This window comes from Prionailurus viverrinus, chromosome A3 (assembly GCF_022837055.1).
Source record: "Prionailurus viverrinus isolate Anna chromosome A3, UM_Priviv_1.0, whole genome shotgun sequence".
NCBI lineage: Eukaryota > Metazoa > Chordata > Mammalia > Carnivora > Felidae > Prionailurus > Prionailurus viverrinus.
Window position 1 is genome coordinate 15836674 of NC_062563.1, and position 26463 is coordinate 15863136.

The following is a 26463-nucleotide window of genomic DNA, read 5'->3' on the forward strand; positions in this document are numbered from 1 at the left end:
CTCACGGGCTGGTTGGCCGCGGGATCCGAGTCCTCGCCAGCGGGTGCTCCCGCTCGCTCGCGGTTGCGCACGCCTCAGCGCGGTAACTGACGCGCCCCCCGGTTCGCCGGCCCGGCCCCGGGATGGCCCCCAAGCTCTCAGACTCCGTGGAGGGGCTCCGCGCCGCCGGCAACCAGAGCTTCCGCAACGGCCAGTTCGCCGAGGCCGCGGCGCTGTACAGTCGCGCGCTGCAGACGCTGGCGGCGCAAGGTACGACCCTGGCCCCCGTTTCTCCGCCAGGCCTGCCTCCCCCCCTCCGGTGTTTCCTCCCCCACGGCCCCGCGGCCGCCCAGACCTCGCTCGGCCCCCGACCCCCCGGGGCCGGCGTTCTCAGCGGTCTTCTGGCTCACCAGGGCCACCCGGCACCCTTCCCGCCCGCTCCCTGCTTTGGCATCCTGCGAGAGGCTTCCTTAGCTCTTTCTTCGCCCGCCCCCCACCCCCTTTTTTCCTAATGGTAATATGGTTTTGTTACTGGTTCTTTTTCACTTGCTGACATATCACAAACATATCTCCGTATTAATGGATGTTTGATCTCATGTTTTATTGCTGTAAAAAAAACCCACAACCTTAAATTTATCTTCGTAACCATTTTTAAGCGCAGGTAAATTCACATTGTTGTGCAACAGATCGCTAGAACTTTTTCATCTGCGACACTGAAACTCTACGCATTGAACACTGTCATCTTCCTTTCCTCCCCCTCAGCCCTTGGTTTCCACCTTTCTACTTCGTGTATCCTTGGTTTTGATTAGGTACTTCAAATGAGTGAAGTCCTATGGTATTTGTCTTTTGGGACTGGCTTATTTTGCTTAGCAGAATGGCCTCGAGGACGTTGCAATCGGTGTTGTAGCATGTGACAGAATTTCTTACTAACTTTTTAAGGCCATATAATTTCCATTGTGTGGATATTTCACATTTTCTTTATCCAGATGTAAACAAGGCCTGTCTGATCGCGATTAGGACTGCAAAGAAGACAAATACAGTGATGTGGTAAGGCAGGAGACTGGGGAGCTCCTTTAGAGTGGAAGGTCAAGGACAGCTTTGAAGCAGTGACATTTGAAGTGACGTCTGAATGATGAGAAGAAGCCAGGTGCACAAACTTTTGGGTGCTGCGTGTTCCAGGTGGAGGAACTGTTCATTCCAAGGGCCCCAGATGAATAAGCACGGTGTGTTCCAGGCGCCACAGCGTATAGTGAGCTGTGGAAGAACAGGAAGTGTTGAGGGCAGTTTGAGCGGCAGAGACTTACTGGCCTTATTTTACACAATAGGCTGTGGTAAGGAGTTTGGATTGTATTCCCTGATGGGAGGCTACTGGGAAGTTTTGCTTTAAATAGAGGTGTAGCATGGGCACCTGGGTGGCTCAGTCGGGTAAGCGTCCGACTTCGGCTCAGGTCATGATCTTGCGGTTCGTGAGTTCGAGCCCCACATCCGGCCCTGTGCTGACAGCTCAGAGCCTGGAGCCTGCTTTGGAGTCTGTGTCTCCCTCTCTTTCTGCCCCTTCCCTGCTCGTTCTCTGTCTCTTTTTCTCTCTCAATAATAAACATTTAAAAATAACTTTTAATAGAGGTATAGCATGTCCTTGTCCATTCTCCCAACCTCCAGCTCATGGGTGAGACCCTTTGGAGAAGTGGTGAGCCTCATTCTACCAACCACAGCCCATTGCCCCAAACCTCTTCTCCAAATGTCTTACCCGTGAGCCCTCATTTTCGTAGGACCAATTTCCCTATGTTTTCCTCCTCTCCCTTTCTTGGCTGGTATTGGTTGAGTGCTTTACTGTGTGCCAGACATTACAGACGTCAATTCTTTGATCTTCATACAAACCTGTGGATAAGATACTTTCTAGATGAGGAGTCCAGAATTACACAATAAAGACATGTCAGAGGCAGGATTTGAATATGGGTCTGATTCGCAAGTCCAAGTTTGGAGTCACTTTGCTAGACTTCTCCCCAAATCTTCTCCAAATTCCAGTCTTTCTTGTTTGAACTTTTGCAGTTTGAGGCCACTCGTTTGCCCACCTCTTATTCTTCTAGAACCCTCCTTTGTAGGCCCACCTTCTCATCTCAGCGTCACTTGATGAAGTCACGGATGAATCTGCGAGACTGCTATTTCTGCCTTTTTCTTTCATCCTACTCCAGCCGGCCTGGAAAAAAGCTGGTGCTTTTGTGTGGATTTATTCTGGATCCTTAGAAGGGCCTAGTGTCTGGATTTAGTAGGGGACCAGCGTTCGGTTCTGATCTTGCCGTTGATTGTCCAGATAATTTCTGGGCAAATCCCTGGATTTCTGTGATCAGTTTTGCGGCTCTTGAAAGGACAGCAGGGAGTAACCTAACAAAATGAACCCTTCCGGCAGGTCTGTGAAGTGGTATCTTCACGTGATAGTCACGTGGGCACATTCGATCAGCGGGATTGAGTGGCGGGATTCTAGGTCCCAGTGCCCTTGCCACTGCCCCACTGCTGTTTCTGTGCGCTCCAGTGACTTGACCTGCACTGCAAGTTGTGAGTAATTGTACTCTTCCCTTAAAGGCCAGGATATAGTTTACTTTTTTCTGTACTCTGCTGTCTCACTCAGGGCCTGGCAAAATAAGGGGGGAAAAGTTATTATTTTATCAGGTTTGTCACTGTTGATGTTGAATGAAAGTTGTCATGCCTCAACATGGTAACATACTTAATGGAAAAAAAGCAAATTGCTGAAGGATAGACAATAGCGTGCCACTTGGGAAAAGCTTAGGAATGCAGCTGTAATGGCAGCAGGCACACAGGCATGCAGGAGGATGTCACATCCCAACCTCAGGACTGTGCTGAGCGCTGGGCGTCTGAGGAGGGAGCGAGAGAGAAGGATGAGGTTGAGTGGAGCTTTGGCCGTATCAAAAATTTAAAAGGCTGTGGCACAAAAACAGACACATAGACCAATGGAATAGAATAGAAACCTCAGAACTAGACCCACAAACGTATGGCCAACTAATCTTTGACAAAGCAGGAAAGAACATCCAATGGAAAAAAGACAGTCTCTTTAACAGATGGTGCTGGGAGAACTGGACAGCAACATGCAGAAGGTTGAAACTAGACCACTTTCTCACACCATTCACAAAAATAAACTCAAAATGGATAAAGGACCTGAATGTGAGACAGGAAACCATCAAAACCCTAGAGGAGAAAGCAGGAAAAGACCTCTCTGACCTCAGCCGTAGCAATCTCTTACTCGACACATCCCCAAAGGCAAGGGAATTAAAAGCAAAAATGAATTACTGGGACCTTATGAAGATAAAAGGCTTCTGCACAGCAAAGGAAACAACCAACAAAACTAAAAGGCAACCAACGGAATGGGAAAAGATATTTGCAAATGACATATCGGACAAAGGGCTAGTATCCAAAATGTATAAAGAGCTCACCAAACTCCACACCCGAAAAACAAATAACCCAGTGAAGAAATGGGCAGAAAACATGAATAGACACTTCGCTAAAGAAGACATCCGGATGGCCAACAGGCACATGAAAAGATGCTCAACGTCGCTCCTTATCAGGGAAATACAAATCAACACCACACTCAGATATCACCTCATGCCAGTCAGAGTGGCCAAAATGAACAAATCAGGAGACTATAGATGCTAGAGAGGATGTGGAGAAACGGGAACCCTCTTGCACTGTTGGTGGGAATGCAAATTGGTGCAGCCACTCTGGAAAACAGTGTGGAGGTTCCTCAGAAAATTAAAAATAGACCTACCCTATGACCCAGCAATAGCACTGCTAGGAATTTACCCAAGGGATACAGGAGTACTGATGCATAGGGGCACTTGTACCCCAATGTTTATAGCAGCACTATCAACAATAGCCAAATTATGGAAAGAGCCTAAATGTCCATCAACTGATGAATGGATAAAGAAATTGTGGTTTATATACACAATGGAGTACTACATGGCAATGAAAAAGAACGAAATATGGCCCTTTGTAGCAACATGGATGGAACTGGAGAGTGTGATGCTAAGTGAAATAAGCCATACAAAGACAGATACCATATGTTTTCACTCTTATGTGGATCCTGAGAAACTTAACAGAAACCCATGGGGGAGGGGAAGGAAAAAAAAAAAAAAGAGGTTAGAGTGGGAGAGAGCCAAAGCATAAGAGACTCTTAAAAACTGAGAACAAACTGAGGGTTGATGGGGGGTGGGAGGGAGGGGAGGGTGATGGGTATTGAGGAGGGCACCTTTTGGGATGAGCACTGGGTGTTGTATGGAAACCATTTTGACAATAAATTTCATATATTGAAAAAAAAATTCAAAAGGCTGGAAACAAATATAACATGTGCTAAGTCCAGTGGTGGATGTCAAGTACCCGTTAACACTGTTTTTTTCTAGCTATTTCATAATTTTCAAAAGAGAGTTTGTTTCTAATTCTTTTGTGTATATACCCAGGATGGAATTATTGGGTCAGCACTTGGTAGTTTTCAGGGTTTTTCGTGTGTTTTCCATTATGGTCTATGCTAGTGGGTATAAAGTAGTTGAAAAATTATTTTAAAAATGGAAGTTGGGGCGCCTGGGTGGCTCAGTCGGTTAAGCGTCCGACTTTGGCACAGGGCATGATCTCACGGATTGTGAGTTCGAGCCTCGAGTCAGGCTTTGTGCTGACAGCACGGAGCCTGGAGCCTGCTTCGGATTCTGTGTCTGTCTCTCTCTCCTTCTCTCTCTCTCTTCCTCTCTCTCTGCCCCTCCCCCGCTCCTGTTCTCTGTGTGTGTGTGTGTGTCTCAAAAATAAACATTTAAAAAAATGAAAGTCATTGTGGCCACACAATAAAAGACATAGGCTTCTGAGATTCCTGAGGATAAGGACTGCCTTTAGAGAAGTGCCTGATAATTCTCCCTCTGGGCTTCTTGATCAGGCTTGTTGGTAGCTCGAATCCTTCCTTTGATTAAGTTCTGCTTAATCCTGCCACACCCAGAGGACTTTTCCCTGGCAAAGTCCTGTCTGATTTGACCAGGTGGAATTACTCTTGTCTTTTATGTCCCCACAACCCTTGTTCAGTCTATGTATCACATTTTCCTTTTCTTTTTTAGGAACGCTTTTATTGGGTTTACATGATTTTTGTAATAAAATTCTCACACACACACGTGTAGTTACAGCATGGACTTCTCTGAGCAGAAGCCAGCTATTTCGTGTCTTGTCTCTTGGCTGGTCCCAAGTTCAGTGCTGGAGAAGAGGTTTGGGGCAAACGGGCTGTGGTTGGTAGAATGAGGCTCACCCTCCCTGTGAGTGGCAGGAAGCCTCCCGTTCTGGCTCCACGTGAGAATGACAAACCCGGCAGCCCATCAGACCAACAAGCCTGATCAGGACTCATATGAAATACATCCCAGAGCCCCAGGGCATCCGTTTCCCGCCCTGTTAATCTCCTGCTGTCTGCTTCCCCCTGGGCAGGTTCTTCGAACCCTGGAGAAGAAAGTATTCTCTACTCTAACCGTGCAATGTGCCACTTAAAGGATGGCAACTGCAAGGACTGCATCAAGGATTGCACTTTGTAAGTGGGCAGGGGTGACCTTGGGAGCCTGGGGGTCTCAGGAGAGGAGGCTGGGTTTATCTGGCCTGTGTTACTGTTTGGACCGATCCCACCAGTTACAGCCATGCCAGATAATTCAGAAGCAACCGCTGGGTCACTGAGGATAGGAGGCTCTACTTGGTCCTCGTGGCCCCTGACTTGTGTCTTTGGGGTCTGCCGAAAAAGGAGTAGGGTGGGAAGTTAGAGGTGGGCCTTAAAGGCCTTTGAGGTTTGGGACCTGAGGGTGAGATTGAGCTGCAGACTGGTGACTGGCTTGCCCAGGATTTTTCTGCGGTGGATGTGTGTGGGAGCAAGGGAGGGAAAGAAAGAGGGATAGAGGTTAGTGAATGGTCTCAAAAGAAACTAAGAGGTATTCATCGGTGACCAGGGGTAAAGGATGTTAAACATTAAACAGTTTTTCATACTTCTTTCTTCGAGCTAGTCTGACCCTGCCTTCTTTCCTCCTCACTGAACTAGCACATGGGACTTCATGTTCTCAGATCCTGTGTCCTGTGGTATTGCCTTAGATTCATGCCCTGGTGATAGGTGGGAGAGGAGGAGAGGTGAGCAGGCTCATGGAGCCTGTGCTAAGGTCATTTGTACCAGGCCCGTGCTAGGTTTCCTTCTGGGAGTGCTCATGACCACTCTGTGGGGTAAGTTTACCACCCTGCCCAGGCTAGCACTGGGTTGCAGGGGACCGAGACGGTAAAGTGACCTGCCTGGGGTCACGTGGTTGGTGGCAGAGGTAGAATTCCAACACCACTCCCCATCTGACTCCAGAGCCTGTTTTCCCACCAGGTCAGCCTCCGTAGAAGCACATCGAAGAATGAGAACTACAAGGCACTTGTGCTTGACTTGGCGTGGGGTTGCAGGGTGGATTGCAGCCATGAAAACTGATGGACAGGCACACAGATTTCACAGTACGAGTGGCCTTCTGTCCATCAGCCCTTCTCCACCTCAGTCCAAGTTCGAAAGTCCCTCCTCTAAGGTTTGACATTTTAGCAGTGTCTCTACCAGATGTGACCTCCTGTATACTGAATGGTGCACATGACCCTCTGGAAGGAGCTGCAGGGGAGCCCTGGTGACTCAGCAGCCAGATGACATTTGTGCCTCCTGCCCTAGAGCACTGGCCCTGGTTCCCTTCAGCCTGAAGCCTCTGCTGCGGCGAGCGTCCGCCTATGAGGCTCTGGAGAAGTACCCCCTGGCCTATGTCGACTACAAGACCGCACTGCAGATTGATGACCGCGTGACGTCGGCCTTGGAAGGCATCAACAGGTGAGCCTGAGCCACCGCCCGCAGTCTCTCTGGGCCTCCCTGTCCTCCGGATGCACTTGGGGCTACTGCTTTGGGCATCTCCTGGGGGTCCCTTTGGGCTAGGCTTAGAAACTCCTAATGAGCACGTGGGGAAAGCGCAGAAGGAGAGTCAGCTGTCGTGTTTAGCAGGTGTGTTCGGGGTCAGACTTAGAGGACTGGTGGATTGATTCCCTAGCTGCTCCGAGTCATTCACGCTGTAACCACTTACTGAGCTCTGTTGGAAGGATTGTGCCAGGTTCGGTGGGCAAGACCGCAGTAACAACCAGGTACAGATCCCACTTGCTCCGCAGACCTACCTAGAGCAGGGAAAGTAAGACGGGCACAGGCAGCCGCAGCACAAGGCGGCGGGTGGTGTTCGCGGGGATGGTTCTGTATGTTGTACTGTGACCCCTTCAGGTGGTCCGTCGGGCAGCACTGCTTTCTGGGCTTCTGAGTGGTTGTACTGCACGGATACCCTCATTTGTGTGCCTGAGCATGTTTCCCCTCTTTGCACGGGTTGCTAGAAAGCCGAACATGACACCGTAGCAAACCCTTCACAGGACTTCATGGTATGTATTTAGTGTGTCATTTTTAGCTTCACTCATTTTCCCTCTGCCTCCTTTTAGTTTCTGTCCTTCAACAGAATCTGCCACTCGTGTGCCCGTCTTTGCCCTAGGGCCTGGGCTGATGCCTGACACATAGCTCTTGGCTGCCATAATGGAGCCCCCAGTCTCATGGGGAACCCCAGTAGTAGCCAAGTGCACCCGTGTATGTCGAGTGCTGTGGTAGGCGGCGGCCCAGGGGGCTGTAGGGGCAGAAAGGGGCACCTGACCAGCCAGGGGGAGGGAGGAGACTGGTCAGGACTTTCCAGAGGAGGCGAGCCATGGCTGAGAAATGAATAGAAATCCGGGATCGGGGCAGCCACAAGGCCGCCCGCGCAGGGTGACCGAGGATGATGGATTCCAGGAATTGCGAGAAGTCCCATTTTGCTTGGCGCTGCTGGTGAGGAGCTCAGCTTGGGCGGGTGAGGTGAGACCAGATCACACGGGGCCTGGCACTCAGGGGCCTGGACCTAATCCAGGCATGGTGAGGCTTTGTGAAAGGGGCTTTAGCAGGGGGACAGCGGGAGCAGATTTGAGAGAAAAGGTGACTAGCTTCCATGCTGAGGGATGACACGAAGGAGAGCAGGGTAGGAAGGGCCCAGCAGTAACTCAGAAGAGACGGTAGGGATAGTGGAAGGAGGACAGTGGGACCAGTTCTGGGGACATTTGGGTAGTAGTTCAGTGAGATTTGGTGTTAGGAGGGTAGGAGAGGGAAGAATAGAAGAGACATCCCGGAGGCTGACAGGTTGCATTGGAGGGGACCCGAGATGGGAGATGTAAGGACAGCGGTTGGGGGCAAAGGAGAAGAATACAGGGCAGACATTTGGATTCAGAGGTCATCGGTGTCGAGGTGGATTGAGGTTGTGGGAGAGAAGAAGACCCCCACGGCAAGTGAGCTGTGGGGAGAGGATGGAGCTTTGAAAATCGCAACATTTGAGGGACTTCCAGGAGAACAGCAGCTGGAGGGTAGGAGGGAACTTGGAGCATTTCGGGAGAAAGTGTTTCCAGAAGGACAAAGACATCCTTCCTGTCAGGTGTTGCAGGGAGCTTACGCGGACTTCTGGGTTTAAGAATGAAGTCACTGGTGGATGTGACAGCAGCAGTTCAAGAGGTCTGGCTGAGGAGAGGCAGAGGAGTCCAGCTGTGCAGTCAGAGTGGGGCCTCCAGGCGGCCCTCCGGGCACGGAGAAAGGTTGAAGCTGTAGAAGAGGTGCTGGCGTGGTTGCTGCTAGAGGCAGGGAGAGGGGAGACCCGGAGCTTCGCTGGAGAGGTTGGCCTCGTCACTTCTTCATTTGTGACAGGAGAGAAATGGGAAGGGTCAGGTGCCCTTGCAGGTGGGTTTGCATTTTCAGGATGGGGATGTTTGCCCCGAAGAAGGAGGAGGGTGAGGGAGCCGGGCCGAGGAGGGTGGAGGTTTGAAACAGCCGTGCCAATCAGAGTCCAAGGACATGAGTTTGCAGTGATGCCGGCCTGTGACGCTTTCATTCTAGTCACACTGCCTCTAGGAGGCAGTCGTTGGAGCCGAAAAAGCACACAGTTGGCTCTGTTCGCTGGTTGAGCACATACAAGATGGATGAGGTCCCCGAGCAGCATTTGAAGCAAGTTAGCTGGGCCAGAAGGGGAGATGGGGAACGGGAGGTGGAAGAGATTGTTCCGGGTAGAGGGAAGAGCATGTGCAAAGCCTGGAACATAGGGATCAAGAGGGAACGTGGCACACGGTAAAAGCGGAGAGGCGGGAAGGGACCAGGTGTCAGGCCCCGCCAGCCCAGGGAAACGGGAACCACTGAAGGGTTTTAAAATGAGAGAATGACAGAAGATTTGCACTTTGTAAAAATCCAATGTCAGGTGCTTGCGTGGCCTTGTCATAGATCCATTAGGAAGATATAAAACGTTTCCTTTCTTGGGGCATGTGTGGTCCTCTGGGGATAAGGTGAGTACGCTTCACGAGCAGCGGTCACCACTTTGAAGTTAATGTAGATGAGTAATGTCATGGCAGCAGGGGGTACTGTCGTGTGCAGACTTCTGTCCCTTTCCCGCTGTGTGTTAGAAGGCCAGGAAGAGATGGTGGCTCTCGTACACCCGCTTTGGATTTATGAGAGGAGGAATATCTTCGGACCCAGCCGGAAACCTCCCTGTAATTCTGTCTGCCTTTCCAGGATGAGCAGAGCTCTCATGGACTCACTTGGGCCCGAGTGGCGCCTGAAGCTGCCCTTGACCCCCTTGGTGCCTGTTTCGGCTCAGAAGAGGTGGGAGTCCTTGCCCCCCGAATGCCGCAGAGAAAGAGCTAAAAGCAAATTCAGAGAAACCACAACGGCAAAGAGCAGAGGTAAGTTGTGACTTGCCGCCCAGAGTGGCATAGTCTCCCCGTAGCCACTTTCTGTAGAGTAATCCTATACCAATTGGCCTTGGTTAAACTGCGCCATAAAAAGTATCTAAAAGAAAAAATACAAAACGAAAAGTCCTAACCTCTTAGAGACTGAGGTGATGAGAAAGCCCACCCACCGCTGTACGGGTGAAGCGATAGAAGACGCCTGGAACTCCCAGCCTGGTGCGTCGGTGTACGTACGACATTAGTTCCTTTGGCGGTCCTGGGTATGGATCGTCCAGGGTGTTTTGGTAGCAAGAGCAGAAGACTCAACGTGGTGAAAACGACAAAGAGAACGTACTGGCTCATGAAACTGAGAAGTTCAGAGTTCAGGTTCAGGCAGGGTTTGCTCCAGCCGCTCACAACATTCTCAGACTCTGAGTCCATTCCTCCGTGCTCTCTCAGCTCTCTCCTCTAGTGTGTTGGCTTTGTCTTGGGGCAGTCTTCCCTCCTAGTAGTGAAGCGGCTGTAGCAGTTGTGGCCTCATGTCCATATGCTGTGCCTCATGGCTCAGAGGAGGAGAAGAAGGTTGGCTTCTTCTTCCAATAGCCCCCTAAGAAGGAGAGAGTGTCTTTCCTTTAAATCCCTAGGTCACATGTTTTCTCAATGATTCCGGCCCATTTGGTCACAGGCTATTGTCTGAATTAGTCACTGTGACCAGGGGCTGAGATTTTGTGATGAGCTCCACCGTAAGCCATCTGTCCCACCTTCTTAACTAGAGGGTGATGCTTCCCCAAGAACGAACACACACCCACACGCGTGCAAGGAGTCCCTGGAGGATGAATAAGAGAAGGGAGATGAAAGTCAGGTAACCCAAAGACAGGAGACTGAGTAAGAGGCCATTTTTGAGGCACAGGCTCACCAGTGCTCCAGGGGCCTCAGGTGGGCCCAGCAAGCTAGGTGGTGAGGGGAGGAGGTGCAGCAGGTGTGCGGGCTGGAGCCCAGCCATCGGTGTCAGGGGAGGGCAGAGTTAACTCCCCTTCCCGGGAGGGAACCTATCTGACCATGGGTAGCACTCACTCTGGTTTGTGGAAACCTGCTAAGTGTCCCCCATTCTTATCCGGAATGAAAATGTGGGGTGCTGAGGAACTAGATGGCTTCAGAACACCTACCATTAATTTCCTTCTTTCAGAGCCACTGAGCCATATGTTTTGCAGGTGCTGTGCTAGGCAGTGTGACATACAGAAGGCAGGCAGTCTCGGCCCTCAGGCAGCTCTCAGTCTGATGAGACTGGGACACATAAACAGCATTTTAAAATACAGGAGGAAAGGGGTGCCTGGCTGGCTCAGTCTGTGGAGCCCATGACTCTTGATCTCAGGGTTGTAGGTTCAAGCCCCACATTGGCGGTAGAGCCTACTTAAAAAAAAAAGAAAATACAGGAGGAAGAATAAGTGCTTTAGAGTCTTTAGTATCTGGGGAGTTCAAAACGTGAACTAACGTGTGCACTGAGGGGTTTGGGGAATGGCTTCTGGGGGAGATGCCAGAGAACCTGAGAGAATGCAGCCTGTGGGCATCGCAGGTGAACAGTGGGAATCCGCGTGCCTGCAGCGTGCTGTGTCGCAGAGCCGAGGTCAGGCTGAAGACGTGTGTACGCGGCAGCCCCTTGGCTCTGCTTCTAGAGAACCTCACGCATGTGCGCAGAGGAGACGTGTACAAGAATGTTTGCAGCAGCAAAAAACACAACTGGAAAACAACCCAAATCTGTAAATAGAACAGATAAATCAGTTGTACCACAGCAGTGAGAGTGAATGAACTCCAGGCATCCGTATCAACACAGGTGAATCTCAGGATCACGTTGGTGAGGGGAGGAGACAAAACCAGATCAAAGAAGCATAGTTAGAATCGTTTATTCTTTTATACGAAGTTTAAAAACAAAATAAACAGCAAATGGTTTATAGAAACTGTTGTATATAGTTAAGCTACCAAGAAAAAAGCGGGGGAAGGGAGCACAGGATTGGCGATAATGGTTTCCTCCAGGAGTAGATTGATTTGGGGAGGGGGCCCCACAGGGCTTTAAAGGTCCTAGTGAATGCTCTGTTTCTTAAGGTGAGGGATAAGTTCAAGGGTGTTAGTTCAGTTCCTAAAACCTTACCCGTGCCATACATATCCAGTATTTTATAAAGATAGTTTTTAAAAATTACAAAAACAGGTGAAATGGGAGTGAGGTCTGGAACGACGATGTGGGGCTGCTCAGTGAAGGGCCGGAAAGCCAAGTGAGCAGCTTGCATTTCACCTTGTCTCCCTGTCGGGGGGGGGTGGGGAAGCTGCACGCACTTCGTGAGGGAGGGTACGGGTCCGGGCCAAAGCCACTGTGAAGACTGGCTGGCTCTTCTGCCCTTTTCTGAAGCCTGGGAGCTATACCCTTTTTTTCTCAGATGCTTGCTTATTTAAATCTCATTTACTTACTCTCCTGCTTTAAGTTTATAGGATGTTTTGCATGCTCAGATTTCATCCTAAACTAGCCACGTGTAGGGCAGGTAGTGCCCCGGTGGATGGAGAGACTAAGGTCCAGAAGACTTGGGCCCCACGAGATCCCCAGCTCCTAAGTGGTAGCACCGGGACTAGAACCCGAGTTCTGTCTATTCTTATGTGCACGTCTAAGTATGTTTGTATGGGAGTCCCCAACCTCCTATGACTGAAAAATTGTTTAATTTCCCAGAAGCCACATGGGGGACTCCTTCATCAGGGAGGCTGCTTTAGGGCAGCGTAGGGATCTTGGCGGGGGGGGGGGGTGGGGGGGGTGGGGACAGTGGGGGAGGGTGGCAGATGACTTGGAAGAGATGGGGCCGGCAAGGCCTCGTGGGTCTCGCTTGGGCACCCGCTCCATGGCTTTTTCCTCTTCTGAATTTGTATCTAGTGCCTTCTGCTGGGGATGTGGAGAGAGCCAGAGTTCTGAAGGAAGAAGGCAATGAGCTTGTAAAGAAGGGAAACCATAAGAAAGCTATTGAGAAGTACAGTGAAAGCCTCTCATTTAGTGACGTGGAGTCTGCCACATACAGCAACAGGTATCTTCCATGTAGCTGCTGGCCCGGGGGATTTTAGGACATTGGATACTGTTCCAGAGTCTTCTCTCGGACTGGGGTGGGCTCTTCATTCCTAGCGTTTTGGTCAGCATGTTGTAGCTCCAAACCTACCTTCACACGGGTTTTGGTCACCTTGAGGCAGGTGTTGCCCGTGGCATCTGCTACCTTAGAGGAATAGAAAGAGCGGTGCCAGTGTGGAGCCTGGGCTTTGTCGGGCCTTCTCCCCCTCAGATTTTCCTGAACCACCCAAATAAGCACACTCTGAAAGTAAAAGCCTCAATACATGTCTCTCCGCCTTCCCCCTTCCCCCTAGCCCCTCCGGTTAGAAGTGTTGGCACTGTCCCAGCCCTAGGGCAACCCAGGCCGTGGACTAATGGTCACCTGGCCCAGGAGCAAGAGAGAAGGTCTTGCCTGAAGGGTTTGACCTGTGGGTGGCGCTGTTGAGCGCTCTGCACCATGAACTGCTGTCTGTGGCTGGTGCTTCTTTCCACCCACAGTGAGGACACCATCCCTTTTATTGTGTGGGAGTCACTGCTTTGCAGCACATTCCCGACATATTGGTAGGTGGTCTTCCCCTGTAAAGTCAAGAAATCAGAGGCTCAGAGCAGAAAGGGCTTTAGCTCAGCTCACCCAGCCATTAAAATGGTGGAGACAGAATTGGAACCTGGCTCCGGTGAGATCTTTCTATTAGTTTTACTGTCAGAAGTTGAAATATTCAGCAAGGGACCATATCTGATCCAATCATTTGTCATAAAAGATTTACGATAAAATGTTGTGACTCTGTTTCTCCTCTCCTGCTCACATATACATGTTACTCTTGTTCAAAAACCTTGGATGGGGGTACCTGGGTGGCTCAGTCGGTTAAGCATCTGACTCTTGGTTTTGGCTCAGGTCATGATCTCACGGTTTGTAAGTTTGAGCCCCAAATTGGGCTCTGTGCTGACAGTGCAGAGCCTGCTTGAGAATCTTTCTCTCTCTCTCTCTGCCCCTCCCCTGCTCACCTCTCTCCCTCTCTCAAAAATCAACATTTAAAAAAATAAAAAAAAACTTGGCTCTACTGTAGTGTCTCTATTCCCTATGCAAGATTCTTGGGATAAAAGGCATTCCAGGTTTGAGTCAGGTGACATGGTCCATATACCGAATCACATAATGCTCGCACAGAGTCTGGGGCAGCTTGCTGAAACTCGCTGTTAACATTTCTGCCGTGAAACATAGCAGAATTCCACTTGTCACGGGGCGGTGTTAAAGAATGACCAAGTAGCCTCACGTCTGTGCAGGTCAGATTTCGGTGTCAAATGAGGTGAAAAGAGAACAAAGAATGGATTTGGGGCTTTGGCCCTGTGGTTTTACTGGCTAATTGGACCAGGGGTGCCTGGTGCCTCAGCCTGCCTGGCTAACCTGGAAGAAAGGGCTGCTGCCTGCTGTTCTGTGTTGACGCAGTGGCAGCTTGATTCCTCTATCTCTGGGCCTGCCTGACTCGCTGACCTCATCCTGCTAGAGACTCCTGCCAGCCTGTTTTCCTGGAGTTTTACCACTTTCAGGAGAATGTTTTGTTTTGTTTAAATACAGTTTTCATGCAAATGTGTCCATGCCACACTGTTTCAATTACTGCTTTATAATATCTTGTAGGGCTAGTCTTTTCCTTATTCTTCTTACTCAGAGCATCACTGTTTTCCCAGGTTCGTTCTGGCTAAACCTTAGGATCGTCTTGACAGACTCCAGAAAGTATCTTGGTGCACTTTTGGTTATGGTTACATTGAATTTATAAATTTATAAATTTATTTATGTTTTTAAATGTTTATTTTTGAAGGAGAGAGAGACAGAGTATGAGTGGGGGAGGGGTAGAGAGTGAGGGAGACACAGAATCCAAAGCAGGCTCCAGGCCCTGAGCTGTCAGCACAGAGCCTGATGTGGGGCTCGAACTCACAAACTGCGAGATCATGACCTGAGCCGAAGTCGGACGCTCAACCGACCAAGCCACCCAGGCACCCATGAATTTATAAATTTAATTTAGAGGTGCCTGGGTGGCTCAGTTGGTTAAGCATCTCACTCTTGATTTTGCCTCAGGCCATGATCTCCTGGTTCGTGGGTTCAAGCCCTGCCTTTGGCTCTGCACTGTTAGTGCAGAGCCTGCTTGGGATTCTCTCTCTCTCTCTCTCTCTCTCTCTGTCTCTCTCTTTCTCTCTCAAAAATAAACAAACTTAAAGAATTTTTAACTTAGAGGACTGTGGGACACCTGAGTGGCTCAGTTGGTTAAGCGTCCAACTCTTGATTTCAGCTCAGTCATGATCCAATGGTTGTGGGATCGAGCCTCGTGTCGGGCTCTGTGCTGACATCGTGAAGCCTGCATGGGATTCTCTCTCTCCCTGTCGGCCCCTCTCCCGCTCACGCTTTCTCTCTCAAATAAAAATTTAGAGGACTGATAACTTTATATTTTATATTGACGAATTTTCCATCCACTGAGACTGAAATTATACCTCATCCCAGATGCTTTTTTTTTTTTTTTTTTGAGAGAGAGCACATAAGTGAACAAGAAACAGAGAGAAGTGGGGCTCCCCCAAGGCAGGGCTTGAACTCATGAACCGTGAGATCATGACCTGAGCCAAAGTCAGACACTTAACTGACTGAGCCACCCAGCCACCCCCCAGATGCCATTTTAATGCTCTGCCATGCCCTTTCCTCTCTACTGGTCAGTCCCCAAACCTACCTGAATTAGAGGGGAGAGAACATAGGACTCCTTCAGTGGGAAGAATGACAAAGAATTTGTGCCTGCTTTTATTAACAACAAAAAAAATTTTTTTAATGTTTATTTTTAAAGAGAGACAGCATGCGAGCTAGGAAGGGGCAGAGAGAGAGAGAGGGAGACACAGAATCTGAAGCAGGCTCCAGGCTGTGAGCTGTCAGCACAGAGCCCGACGTGGGGCTCAAACACGCAAACCATGAGATCATGACCTGAACTGAAGTCAGATGCTTAACTGACTGAGCCACCCAAGCACCCCTGTTGTGCCGGCTTTTAAATTGGTATGCTGGGGGGCAGGGGGGTCTGGTTGTCTCTGCCAGCGGAGCATGGAGCTCTGGCTCTCTATTTCATATGTTCAGGTTCCATTGCTGGGCACAGAGGTTACTTTAAAAAAATTGATACAAGGGGGAGCTTTTTCTAATTTATAAATCCATGCAGTCTCAGTAAAAACATTAGACTTTTTTAATTCACGATAATGATTCTGAAGTTTGTCAGGAAAAAATGAGAATAGCAGCCTACGAGAATTTAGCAGATGATAAAGTGTAGGGAAAAGACGGATTTTCCAATGAGTAGTGTTGGGTTGCCTGGATAGGAGTTAAAAATAAGCCTGAATCCCTACCTCACTCCTTATTAAAATAAATCCTAAGTGGACCACGGTTTCAAATGTAAAAAGTAAAAATTATGTTCTAGAAGAATGCGTGGGTTAATTATTTTGCAGTGTGGAATGTATTATAAAGCTAGGGAATGGGGAGGGTGGGGACCACAGAGGTCATTAAAGGTAAATTTTATTTCATAAGGTTAAAAAGTCTTATGTAAAGACACAGAGCTTTGCCCATATTTAAAGCAACTATGTTAAAATAGTGAGACACTGTTTTCTTCCAATATTAATAAGTTAAAGGTTGAGACCCAGGATTAGTTCACTTACAGGAAAATAGGCTCTATCAATAACTGGTTGTACAAGAGCAGCTCTTTTGGAGAACATTTTGGCAGTAAGAGTCAAGATTTTAAATGCGTGTTTCTGTTGACCCATCTGTCCCTCGTGATAGGCGCTAAGCTTTATGCACAAGGATGCTCATGGCAGCACCTTGTGTTTACAAATTGGAAGAAATGAAAAAGATCTGTAGTTAAGGAATTGGTAGAATAAGTTATGGTTCATCCAACTAAGCAAATACTCTATTCTCACTGAAAATAGCAAATGAGTTCCAAGACACCTGTTTTTCATGACTGTCCTTGGGGAAAATAATTGAAGATGGATGAAGATATACATACTTCTTTCCCCGTAGGTGTAGAGCGTCTTGTTGTATGATGTATGCAACTGTTTTTTCCCATGATTGTGAAAATTTTCACGATATCAGTTGAAAGAACTGGACACCGGACGCCCGCATACCTACCATCGATTCCTCATTAACGTTTTGTCACATTTGCTTTATCGCTGTTTGGCTATCGATTGTTCTTAGTTTAGGCACATTTCAGGGTGAGCTGGAGGCATCTTTACTTCTCACTGCTAACACGTCTGCATGCATATCCTCGGAGTCCAGTATTTGTTTAAGGTAAATGACTTTTTAATCCATCAAGGGGGAGGTTTCAGGATCCTTTTCTTGATGTGAAAAGAGCACAGGACGGGAGCGTGAAGTAGACCAAGTGATGACTGGATGTGGTTAGGGGGTGGAGACCTGCACACCGGGCTCCCATCCGGGCTCTGCCTTAGGCTGGCACTGGTGCGTGCACGGGGCCCCTGGCCCCTCCGGGCCGAGCCGGTGGTTTGCTTCGAGGGTGAGGAAGCTAAAAAGTATGCAGCACAGAGCAGGTGTTCGGCGAGTCCGAGTCCGAGGTCAGCCCTCAAACCTCCTTGTGGCTGGTGGGCGGCCTCCAAGCAGTGACTGAAACCTCCAAACGGTCTTTCCCCATCAGAGCGCTCTGCCATTTGGTTCTGAAGCAGTACAAGGAAGCAGTGAAGGATTGCACAGAAGCCCTCAGGCTGGATGGAAGGAACGTGAAGGCGTTCTACAGGCGAGCTCAAGCCCACAAGGCACTCAAGGTAAGAAGACCCTGACTGAAGGGCACCGTCCGAGACGTCCGTGCTGGTGGCAGTCCTCCCAGAGCAGGGCGAGGTGGTGCCATGTCCCTTTTCCTGGGGCCCCCACGTGGCTCAGGGCAGGCCTGCCGTCTCCACTTCACCTTGCCTCCATCAGGCCTCATCCTCACCCCCTGCTCTCTTCTCTCAGGACTATAAATCCAGCTTTGAAGACATCAGTTGTCTCCTGCAACTTGAGCCCAGGAACGGCCCTGCCCAGAAGTTGCAGCAGGAAGTTAACCAGAGCTTAAACTAAACACCCAGAGGGGCAGCGGGAAACCTCTGCCTGAGCTCCCTTCTCTGTGCCTGCTCCTGGGACCTCGCCTGCCCCAGAGTGAGCTCTGAAGCAACTCAGAGGTGATGGCTTCCCACCTTGTAAGAGGCTTGGCTTGTTCAAATTAAGCCCAGTGTAGTAAAAAACCAAAAACAATGTTTTGCTGGAATGGTCCCCACTAGAGCCCCATCCTACCCCCCCCCCCCCCGCCCCCACCTCAGACAGCTAGCAGGATGGCAGAAACAGGTCCTCCTCAGCAGAGCCTTGGCTCTGTCCCCGCCCCAAGCATACTAACGACCGCTGCCCTTGTAGCTTCTTCACCAGACCCATCTCACTGTGGTTCATCTGAGCAAACCGAGCTCCGGGGTGGGGGCGGGTGAGGGATAAACCAGAAGACCCTGGCCCACCTACACCCAAAGCAGCCTGTTGAGCTGGTTCTCCAGGGCTGCCGTGCCCACCCCATCCTTGGCAGAGTCCCCTGTGTTCTAAGCCCCAGTGCCTTTTGGCTGGGCCCTCCTCTGGTGGGGATGCAGAATCCTGACCCGGGGGTGGCTTTGCCTGTGGCTCTGTGCTGCTGTACCTGCACGGAGGTGCCTGAGGTGTTTGAAGAGTCCAGGGGTGAGGGCATTTCCAGAGGTGGGCCTTTCCAAGAGAGAAAGCCCTTCTCGAAGGCAGTGTTCTTCCAGTTTGGGCAGAGACTTCTTTTTGACCTCAACAGTGGCCCCCTCCAAGCTTCTTGGTTCTTTGTAATACGAACTTAATTTGAACTAAACTCACTGATGTCGAAGTGTGTATTTGAGCTTTTGCATTAAACATCTTTCTTGTACAAGAAAGGTGTGCTGTGCTTATGTTTGTGCTTTTTCTGCTCTGTGCTTTGAACTTTGCAATAATAAAAGCCACTGCCTGTTCAGCACTCATCCACTCACTGAACACACTTCCTGGAATATCCACATGGGCCAGGCTCTGTGTATAGTGCTGGTGAAATCATAGTCAATAGACATGGTCCCTGCTCTCAGAGGGCTGAGGCTCTAGTGGAACAGCAAGAAGGTAATCAGATAATCCCAAGAACAAACGGCAGCCAGATTGAGCGTTTTAGAGAAGCCGGCACACGATGCTTTCCCTGCCTCACTGGGGAATTGGACCCTGTGGAGGGAAAGGGGTCCCTGAGGAAGTAGAGCTCGAATTGAGTTCTAATGTGGGAGTTTAACTGGTAAAGAAGGCAGAAAAACAATCCAAGCAGACAAAACAGACATTTGTCAAGGCCCTAGGTAGGAGGACAGGGTGAGGACCAGGAACAGAAAGTACCCCTCGAGTTCACAAAACGGTGTGGATGAGGCTGGAGGGCGCTTTAGGATTTGTCCAGAACTAAGGGCTGCTACCCTTTCCTGGGCTGTGTCCCAATTAAATTGTTTTCCCCTTAAGCAGAAATTTGAGGACTCTAAAGACAGGGTTTTCATTGTCCCTTTGCTCCCTGTCACATAGCGTGTTGAGCACTACTCAGCTGTTAGCACACCGATTCTGACCTTTTGGAAGGATGAGTCTCTCTGCTGTGTGAGCAGCCACAGACCTCTGAGCTAAGCAGATTTCAGGGTCTGGACAGACTCCGTGGGCATGGCCAAGGGACTAAAGTGGGGAGCTGGACCCCTATTATTGCCCCCCGCCTTTTTTTTTTTTTTTATTAAAAAAATTTTTCAACGTTTATTTATTTTTGGGACAGAGAGAGACAGAGCATGAACGGGGGAGGGGCAGAGAGAGAGGGAGACACAGAATCGGAAACAGGCTCCAGGCTGTGAGCTGTCAGCACAGAGCCCGACGCGGGGCTCGAACTCACGGACCGGGGCTCGAACTCACGGACCAGGGCTCGAACTCACGGACCGCGAGATCGTGACCTGGCTGAAGTCGGACGCCCAACCAACTGCGCCACCCAGGCGCCCCGCCCCCCGCTTTTTTTTTTTGAGAGAATACAATGCTCTGTAGAGTGGGCTCTGGCCCACCTCCCTCAGACACAAGAAGGCCTCCTGGGAGACAAGACAGTTTGCAGCACTTTTAATGAACAAAAGGAAAGGGTGACAGGCTGGCGGGGGGGACCGGCCTTCATTCCACATACAGAGCTCAAGTACAGATACAGCCTGAGTGGGAGATAAGTTACAGCTCCCAGGGACAGAGAGCCAAAAGCAGGAAGCGCTGTTCAGCCGAGGGAGTGAGGATCCCGCTGTCTGGGGATGAAAGGAGAGGAATGAATCCTTCTAACATACAGCAGACGCCTGGTCTCAACGGAGAAGGCAGAGCAGACGAAGCAGGCCACATAAGATAAATTCACCCAGTGCCCAGGGACAGCCCAGCCTATCCCCAGTGACGCCAGGCAGGGCAGCTGGCGAGAAAACACCCACACTTCGCACAGGGGTCAACACTCATTCTCGTCCCACGGTCTGTCCGCTCCTTTGCGCCTCACAGCTTCCCCCAAACTCCTCGGTGCTTCAGAGAGCGAGCCGGCGCCAACATGGTTTCTCCGCGGGTTTCTCAAACTCAGCCCCTGCCCGGCTCTTCCCAGCTTCTCTTGGGCCCACCGCTGCTTCCATCTCCGTCTCTCCCACCCCCAGCCACCCACCTGGTTTCAGAGCACATTCACTTTTGTCAGCTCCGCAGCCTGGTGTGCCTGCAGCACCGCCAAAGCCTCTTCCACCTGTGGGTCGTGAGTGGGGGTTAGTGCAGCTGCCCAGCGGGGTCCCTGGGAGAGCCCTGGCCGCCCATTGCCTCCGCGTGCTAGATGCCACAAGTCGCCTCCCTCCACGGCACTGCCGTTTGCGAGCGCCCGTGATGAGCGGGTCGTCGGTTGCCTTCTCCAGACAGATGGACGCCGCGGGACAGCTGGGAGAACCTGAGCCCGGTCCTCAGAACACCACTGCCCGTACCGACACCTTGCACTTGGAGCTGCAGAGAATTAACCTGGAGGGGCTGGAGGGGCCAACCCCGAGGCCTCCCGCTCGCAGATGTAGCCCGTACGAGCTGGCATCAGCGGGAAGGTAAACTTCGTCCAGGCAGCAGCCTGCTAACTCCTCTAGGAGAGGTGTTCGTCGTGAGCTCTCCTCCTATCCTCACGAGGCACCCTGCCACCCAGGCCCCAGCCCACCTTGGCATTGAGGGACTCGGGGGACTCCAGCATGAGCAGCAACTCTGAGTTGTCGATTTCCAGCAGCATGCCCGTGATCTTGCCAGCCAGCTGGGTGTGGGCATCGTAGATAAGGGGGTACAGACGCTCACCTGTACAGAACACCTGGCTGACATCCCAGCAGCCCCAGGGAGGCAGGGGGTACTGTGGAAGGGAGCAGTAAGGCATGTGGTGGCAGGTTGTCCCAGAACTGCTCCTTCTGGGCTGTGTCACTTAGCCTCACTGGGAGGCTCTCTCCCAACTGTAAAGCACGCAGAGCAAACCCTGCTTCGGAGGCTAGTTTGAAGAATCAAATTTGACATTCTACATGAACGAATCTACATAGAGCCTGACACAAACTTGGTTGGTGTTTAAAGACTACTCTTGTTTGGGGCAGCTGGGTGGCTCAGTCGGTTAAGCATCCGACTTCGGCTCAGGTTATGATCTCACAGCTTGTGAGTTCGAGCCCCGCGTCGGGCTCTGTGCTGACAGCTTGGAGCCTGGAGCTTGCTTCGGATTCTGTGTCTCCCTCACTCTCTCTGCCCCTCCCCTGCTCACACTCGTGCTCTCTCCCTCCCTCAAAAATAAGTAAACATTAAAAAAAAAAAAATTTAAAGACTACTCTTATTCATTTTGCAAGAAATAGTTCCAATACACACATTGAGATTCTAGACAAGACAGGCTAAGGCTGAACTGGACTTTTTTGGGGGTAGGAGGAGCCACACACACGAGATAAATTCACCTTCCGCCATCAGGCACTTCTGGTGGCAGAGCCTAGCGTTGGTGGTCAGCCCATCTTGGCCATGTGTGGAGGGTCTGGCCAGGATTGTGTGCTGGGTGGGAGAGTTTCCCCATGAGGAAAGTGAAGAGGTTTGCAGGGAACTGCTAACAGAGCTTTCTGCCTCCATTAAGCCCATTTAGAATTTTCCTTTGAAGAGTGGGTAGTAAAGTGGCAAAACCCCAAGTGAGCCGAGAAAACAAGTGGAGGGAATCGGGACGGACTTCAGAGAGGTTCTGGAAATCTTGGTGGCCATGAAGGCAAGAACCTGGCAAGTTATTCACTCAGCAGTTAGCGGCATCCTTTAGCAGGGCCTGCCGTAGACACTGGGCTGGAGGAGAATTGCACAAGGAACTCGCAGTCCAGTGGGGAATGTGTAAATACGAATTTCTGCACATTTATTTCCCACCTCCCTGCAGCGGGCACTGGGAGACAGAGGACATGTGGTGATGGCTTCTTCCCATTCAGGAGATGTAAGAAACAGTAACACCCACCAACAGAAACCCTTAGTCCTGGCCGCAGATCTGCCCACAGCTGGGATCTCTCCAAGCCTGTCACGGCCCTTGAACAGCAGAACTGAAGAAACCTCAGGACCATCTGGTCTGACCAGTGCTTTAAGACGAGAAGGAAGCCGAGGAGAGCAGAGGCAACCCGGACCAGCCACCCAGCAGGTTGGTCAGCGGCAAAGCTGGACCTCGTCCACGTGTCTCACCTCCACTCAACATGTTTCCTGCCAGGCTGGCCAACTCCCCCTGCTTCCTGCTCCAGCCACTCACCGATCATCTGCTTTTGTTCGTGCAGTGGCGCTGCGGCCAGCATGGACGCCGTCAGGGGCTCCTGTCCCGGAATGCGCACAGCAGGCTCCTGGACCTGCAATGGTGCCGGGGACACATCCCTTAACCACCACAGATGGGCAAGGCCTCAAAACCCTCACCCTGTCAGGTGAGCACAGGCCTCCAGGAAGGCTCTGGAAGAGGGGAGCAGGGGCAAGGTATGGGCAATCGGGTGGGACAGAGTCCCTAACAAGGGCACAGTGGGATAGACAAAGTCACCCTCTAATTCAGATGCCTTCCACAGTGCCAGGAACCTGTCAAGGCCCCACTGGATGTTGCCAAGTGAAAGTCACACATTACTAACCACTTCATGCCAAATAAGGCACTTTTTATCAAGTAGCTTTATGGCCACATCCCCAGCATACTTCTGACCTTTCCCTATTCTGGTAACTTTAAAAGCATGTTGCTGTTTAAAGACTACTCCCTTGTTTCTTTTGCAAGGAAGAGTCTGAAGTATACACATTAAAATTCTAGATAGGATATGATAATGCCGAGTTTGAGACTTGGGCAGGAAGATAAATACATAGCCTTTTAATTTAATCACAGTAGGTATTTTTAGTTCTGTTTTGTAGATTAATCCCATCCCTTCAATATTCAGCATATCACTAGGATATTTTTCCTTGCTGCTCAACACTGAATACGAAGGAAATACAGATTACTTTTGTTAATAATCCAGGCAGAGCAAACCATAATTAATAAACCAAACATGATCTTGGCTCTTTCCCTCCTTCTGTTAGTAAGGGGGATTGTTTCTCAATTGTACACGTTACTAAACGAAACTTTGCTCGTTTATAATTCAAGAAGAGAAACAAACAAACGAGGGCCAGTGCCTTAGCCAAGGTTCTGAGCCAAGGCCCCAGGAGCCCAGACTAAGAGGGCAGTCAGGCCAGCCTTACCCCGTGGTTATATGTTGCTGAGGAATATTTGTGTGTCAGCAGAGGCCCACTTGGTGCAGGATATCCTGCCCCACTGGCTCCTGTGGTCTGGGTACCAATATTGGCTGTAAGGAGTAAGCAGGGGAGTTAGGGCCTGACAGTGATCTAAAGCCAGGAAGCCTAAAGACAAGCATTCACGTAGAATCCCCAGCACCGACTGTGAGGCCGGCACACAGATGTACAAACATTTGCCGAGTGAAGGAACAGATGTGCTGGCCTTACAGCTCAAACCTACGCCCTTGTTCACAAATGCCGCAGTACTTGCTAAGGTTCTGATGTGATGCTAAGCCTGCCATGTGTGATCTCATTCACCCACACGACAAAACAGGAGGGCTATTTTCATCCCTATTTTAAAAAGATGAGGTAGGTGATCAGATACAGTAGTTAGCGAGGCCACAGAGCGAGTTGGCCCCAGGAACCGGGTCTGTGGGACTCTGGAACCCACACGAACTACTGTGCCTCACGGCCTCCAAAGTCAGCTCTACCCTCCAAGAGGCAAACGGCAAGATCACCACGGAGGCCAGTCCTGACTCCCCGCCTGTGCCAACCCAGCACCAAGCCCCTACCCCACCCTCCGCGCACACCCGTTCCTCTTGACCCAGCCCACACTCACCCACTCTCTGGGTGTGGGGCACCGTGGGTGGCACCTGGGTGGAGGCCTGCCTGACACCGCTGACCTGCGCCGGGGGGCGCCGCAACATGGCTGGTGGTCGGATCATTGAGGCAGCTGGAGGGTAGGTGGCTTGTGGCACAAAGAACACGGAGAGAAAGGTCGGTGGGGCAGGGGCAGGACAATCAGAGCGGCGCACTGCGCCCTGAAGGTTCTGGGGTGAGAAAGGCAATGGGTGGGAAAGGGAAGTAGAACATTCGCAGCAAAAAAGATGGGTGAATTCACCTAGTCAGGCAGACCCAGAACTCCAGGGAAGGGGAGTGTGTGGAAGTCTTCAATTACAAAGCCGACTTGTTTCTACACAGAGCCCCAGGACGCACAGACCGCATGATCACACCCGCTGGGTCCCCAGGCAGCTGCAAGGGAGGGTGAGCTCTGCTCCCAGAGAGGGGCCGGAGGGGCAAGACTGCCATGGGAGTGCGTTCTGATGGTCACAGATCAGACAAGTGTTGGGAGCTAACTGAAGAGAATGGCTGCACCGCTAGTCTTTCACAAGGTCGGCACTGCTTGGGGCTTTATGCACACCTCATTCAGAAGGGGAAACTGAGGTTCAGAGAGGTGAAGTTACCCACCCAAATGAACACCCTGGGAAGTAGAGCCAGGCTTGCCCCCAAAGCCTGTGTTCATAGCCCCAGGTTCCATGCTGCCCTGAGGGGTCCACCATCTGTGGGCCAGGCTGAGGGTACAAGGGGCGGAGTCACTCACTCGAGGGTCTCGGAGGCTGGGCCGTCCACCTGGGGGCAGGCTGCATGGGAGAGCTGGATGCATAGTACGCAGTCTGGGCAGGAGGCTGTGCGGGAGAAGACTGGGGGTGAGGGGGTCGCAGCAGGTGAGAAACCGCATCCCCTCATGGACACCCCTGCGGAAACTCCACCGCCCCCCTCCAGGGTTACTGATTAGTAAAGACCCACAAGCTGGGATGAAATCTCCGCTACCCCAGTTCAGGCTATTCGTTAGCCCTGAGCCTTCCAGGGCAAGGTCTCAGGTTCAATCCTTGCCCCTTATCATCAGAGCCACTGGCCCAAACAGCAGCATAAAATGGTGACAGACCTACTCAGACTTGTGCCAGCTTAAGCTACTGCTAAGAGGAGTGGGGGGTGGGGCGCCTGGGTGGCGTAGTTGGTTAAGCGTTCGCCTCCTGATTTCAGCTCAGGTCACGATCTCACAGTTTGGGAGTTTGAGCCCCGCACTGGACTCTGTGCTGACAGCATGGAGCCTGCTTGGGATTCTCTCTCTCCCTCTCTTTGTCCCTCCCCTGTTCATGCTCTCTCTCAAAATAAATAAAACTTCAAAAAATTAAAAACAAGCAAAAGGAGCAGGGGAGCAGATACATCCATCCCCGCAGCTGCAAATGGCCAACACCTTCCACTCCCTCTAAGTCCTGGGAGCTCCCTTCCCAAGGGGGGCTGCTCAGAACACTGGCCTCCAGGAGAGAGGTTGGCAGGCAGCCCACAAAACAGGACCATCTAAGTTGGGGAAATGCTACATGCTCTCTGCTGGTTTGGGAAAGTCCTGACGCACACCAGCACGTTAGGGCAGAATAATGTGTGCGGTAAAGCATAGTATAATAAGGAAAGCTAGTTCCTTTTCCTTAATGCATGGTTTCTCAAACTTATTTGACCAGGGAACATCTTTTTTAGCACAACACGAACCTCTCCCTGGTTGGGGACACACACTCTTACCCCCCGTTACCAGGTGGGGTTAAAGTGGCCTGCCTGCCAAGTTTCCAGCAGAAACAAGTTGAGAAGCTACATCTACCTGTGAGGTTGTCTTCCTGCTCTACCTGGCTGTCAGGGAAGGGGTGCAGCGGGGTTCGGGCAGGCCATCACCTGGGGCACAGCGGGCAGGAAGTAGCTGGCGGGCTGCTGGAAGGAGCCCAAGAGGGGGCCACCCAGGGCCCGCACAGTAGACAGGCGCTGCATGTACTGGTTGGTCAAGATGGCCTTCCGTTCCTCTTTGCGCTGGGCCAGGGCCACGTACAGCGGCTTGGTGCCCACGATGCGCCCGTTCATCTCTGTCACGGCCTTTGTCGCCTCTTCTGGAGAGGAAAAACACACAAAGCCAAACCCCTTGCTGTGGCCACCCTCTGTCATCACCTAAAAGCAAGACAAGACAAGGGCTGCTGGGGGTGGGGAAGGAAGACTCCTGGGGCTGTGTCCCCCTCCTCCC

The 26463-nt window shown here is 51.0% G+C and overlaps 2 protein-coding genes across 7 annotated transcripts in view; one reads left to right on the forward strand and one right to left on the reverse strand.

Annotated features, from left to right (window-relative positions):
* On the forward strand, positions 1-21581 carry TOMM34 (translocase of outer mitochondrial membrane 34). Of its 2 annotated transcripts, XR_007151135.1 has the most exons (8): positions 1-249; positions 5443-5542; positions 6683-6835; positions 9611-9780; positions 12677-12824; positions 17494-17620; positions 17808-18013; positions 20777-21581. XR_007151135.1 is itself a non-coding variant. In XM_047854011.1 (7 exons), exons 1-7 carry the CDS (start codon positions 123-125, stop codon positions 17910-17912), a joined length of 930 nt encoding a protein of 309 aa, XP_047709967.1. In that variant the 5' UTR covers positions 1-122; the 3' UTR covers positions 17913-18759. The 2 variants fall into 2 exon arrangements, 1 of the variants encoding a protein (XP_047709967.1); XM_047854011.1 differs by lacking the exon at positions 20777-21581 and having other exon boundaries at positions 17808-18759.
* PABPC1L (poly(A) binding protein cytoplasmic 1 like) overlaps positions 20545-26463 on the reverse strand; it is a 20801-nt gene continuing 14882 nt past the window's right edge. For 2 of the 5 annotated variants that reach the window (XM_047854002.1, XM_047854000.1), the window contains one exon: positions 26195-26332. In XM_047854002.1, coding sequence (XP_047709958.1) covers positions 26312-26332 — 21 coding nt within the window. In that variant the 3' untranslated portion in view covers positions 26195-26311. Of the gene's footprint in view, positions 20614-21060; positions 21192-22632; positions 22727-23585; positions 23690-24237; positions 25100-26123; positions 26391-26463 lie in introns of those variants that run through there. The other 3 variants (XM_047854003.1, XM_047853999.1, XM_047854001.1) reach the window with 3 other exon arrangements.

Coding starts and splice junctions, on each gene's coding strand:
- TOMM34 (XM_047854011.1), top strand. CDS start 123: ATGGCCCCCAAGCTCTCAGACTCCGTGGAGGGGCTCCGCGCCGCCGGC. Junction 9,781..12,676: donor CACAACGGCAAAGAGCAGAG/GTAAGTTGTGAC, acceptor ATTTGTATCTAG/TGCCTTCTGCTGGGGATGTG. Junction 12,825..17,493: donor TCTGCCACATACAGCAACAG/GTATCTTCCATG, acceptor TTTCCCCATCAG/AGCGCTCTGCCATTTGGTTC.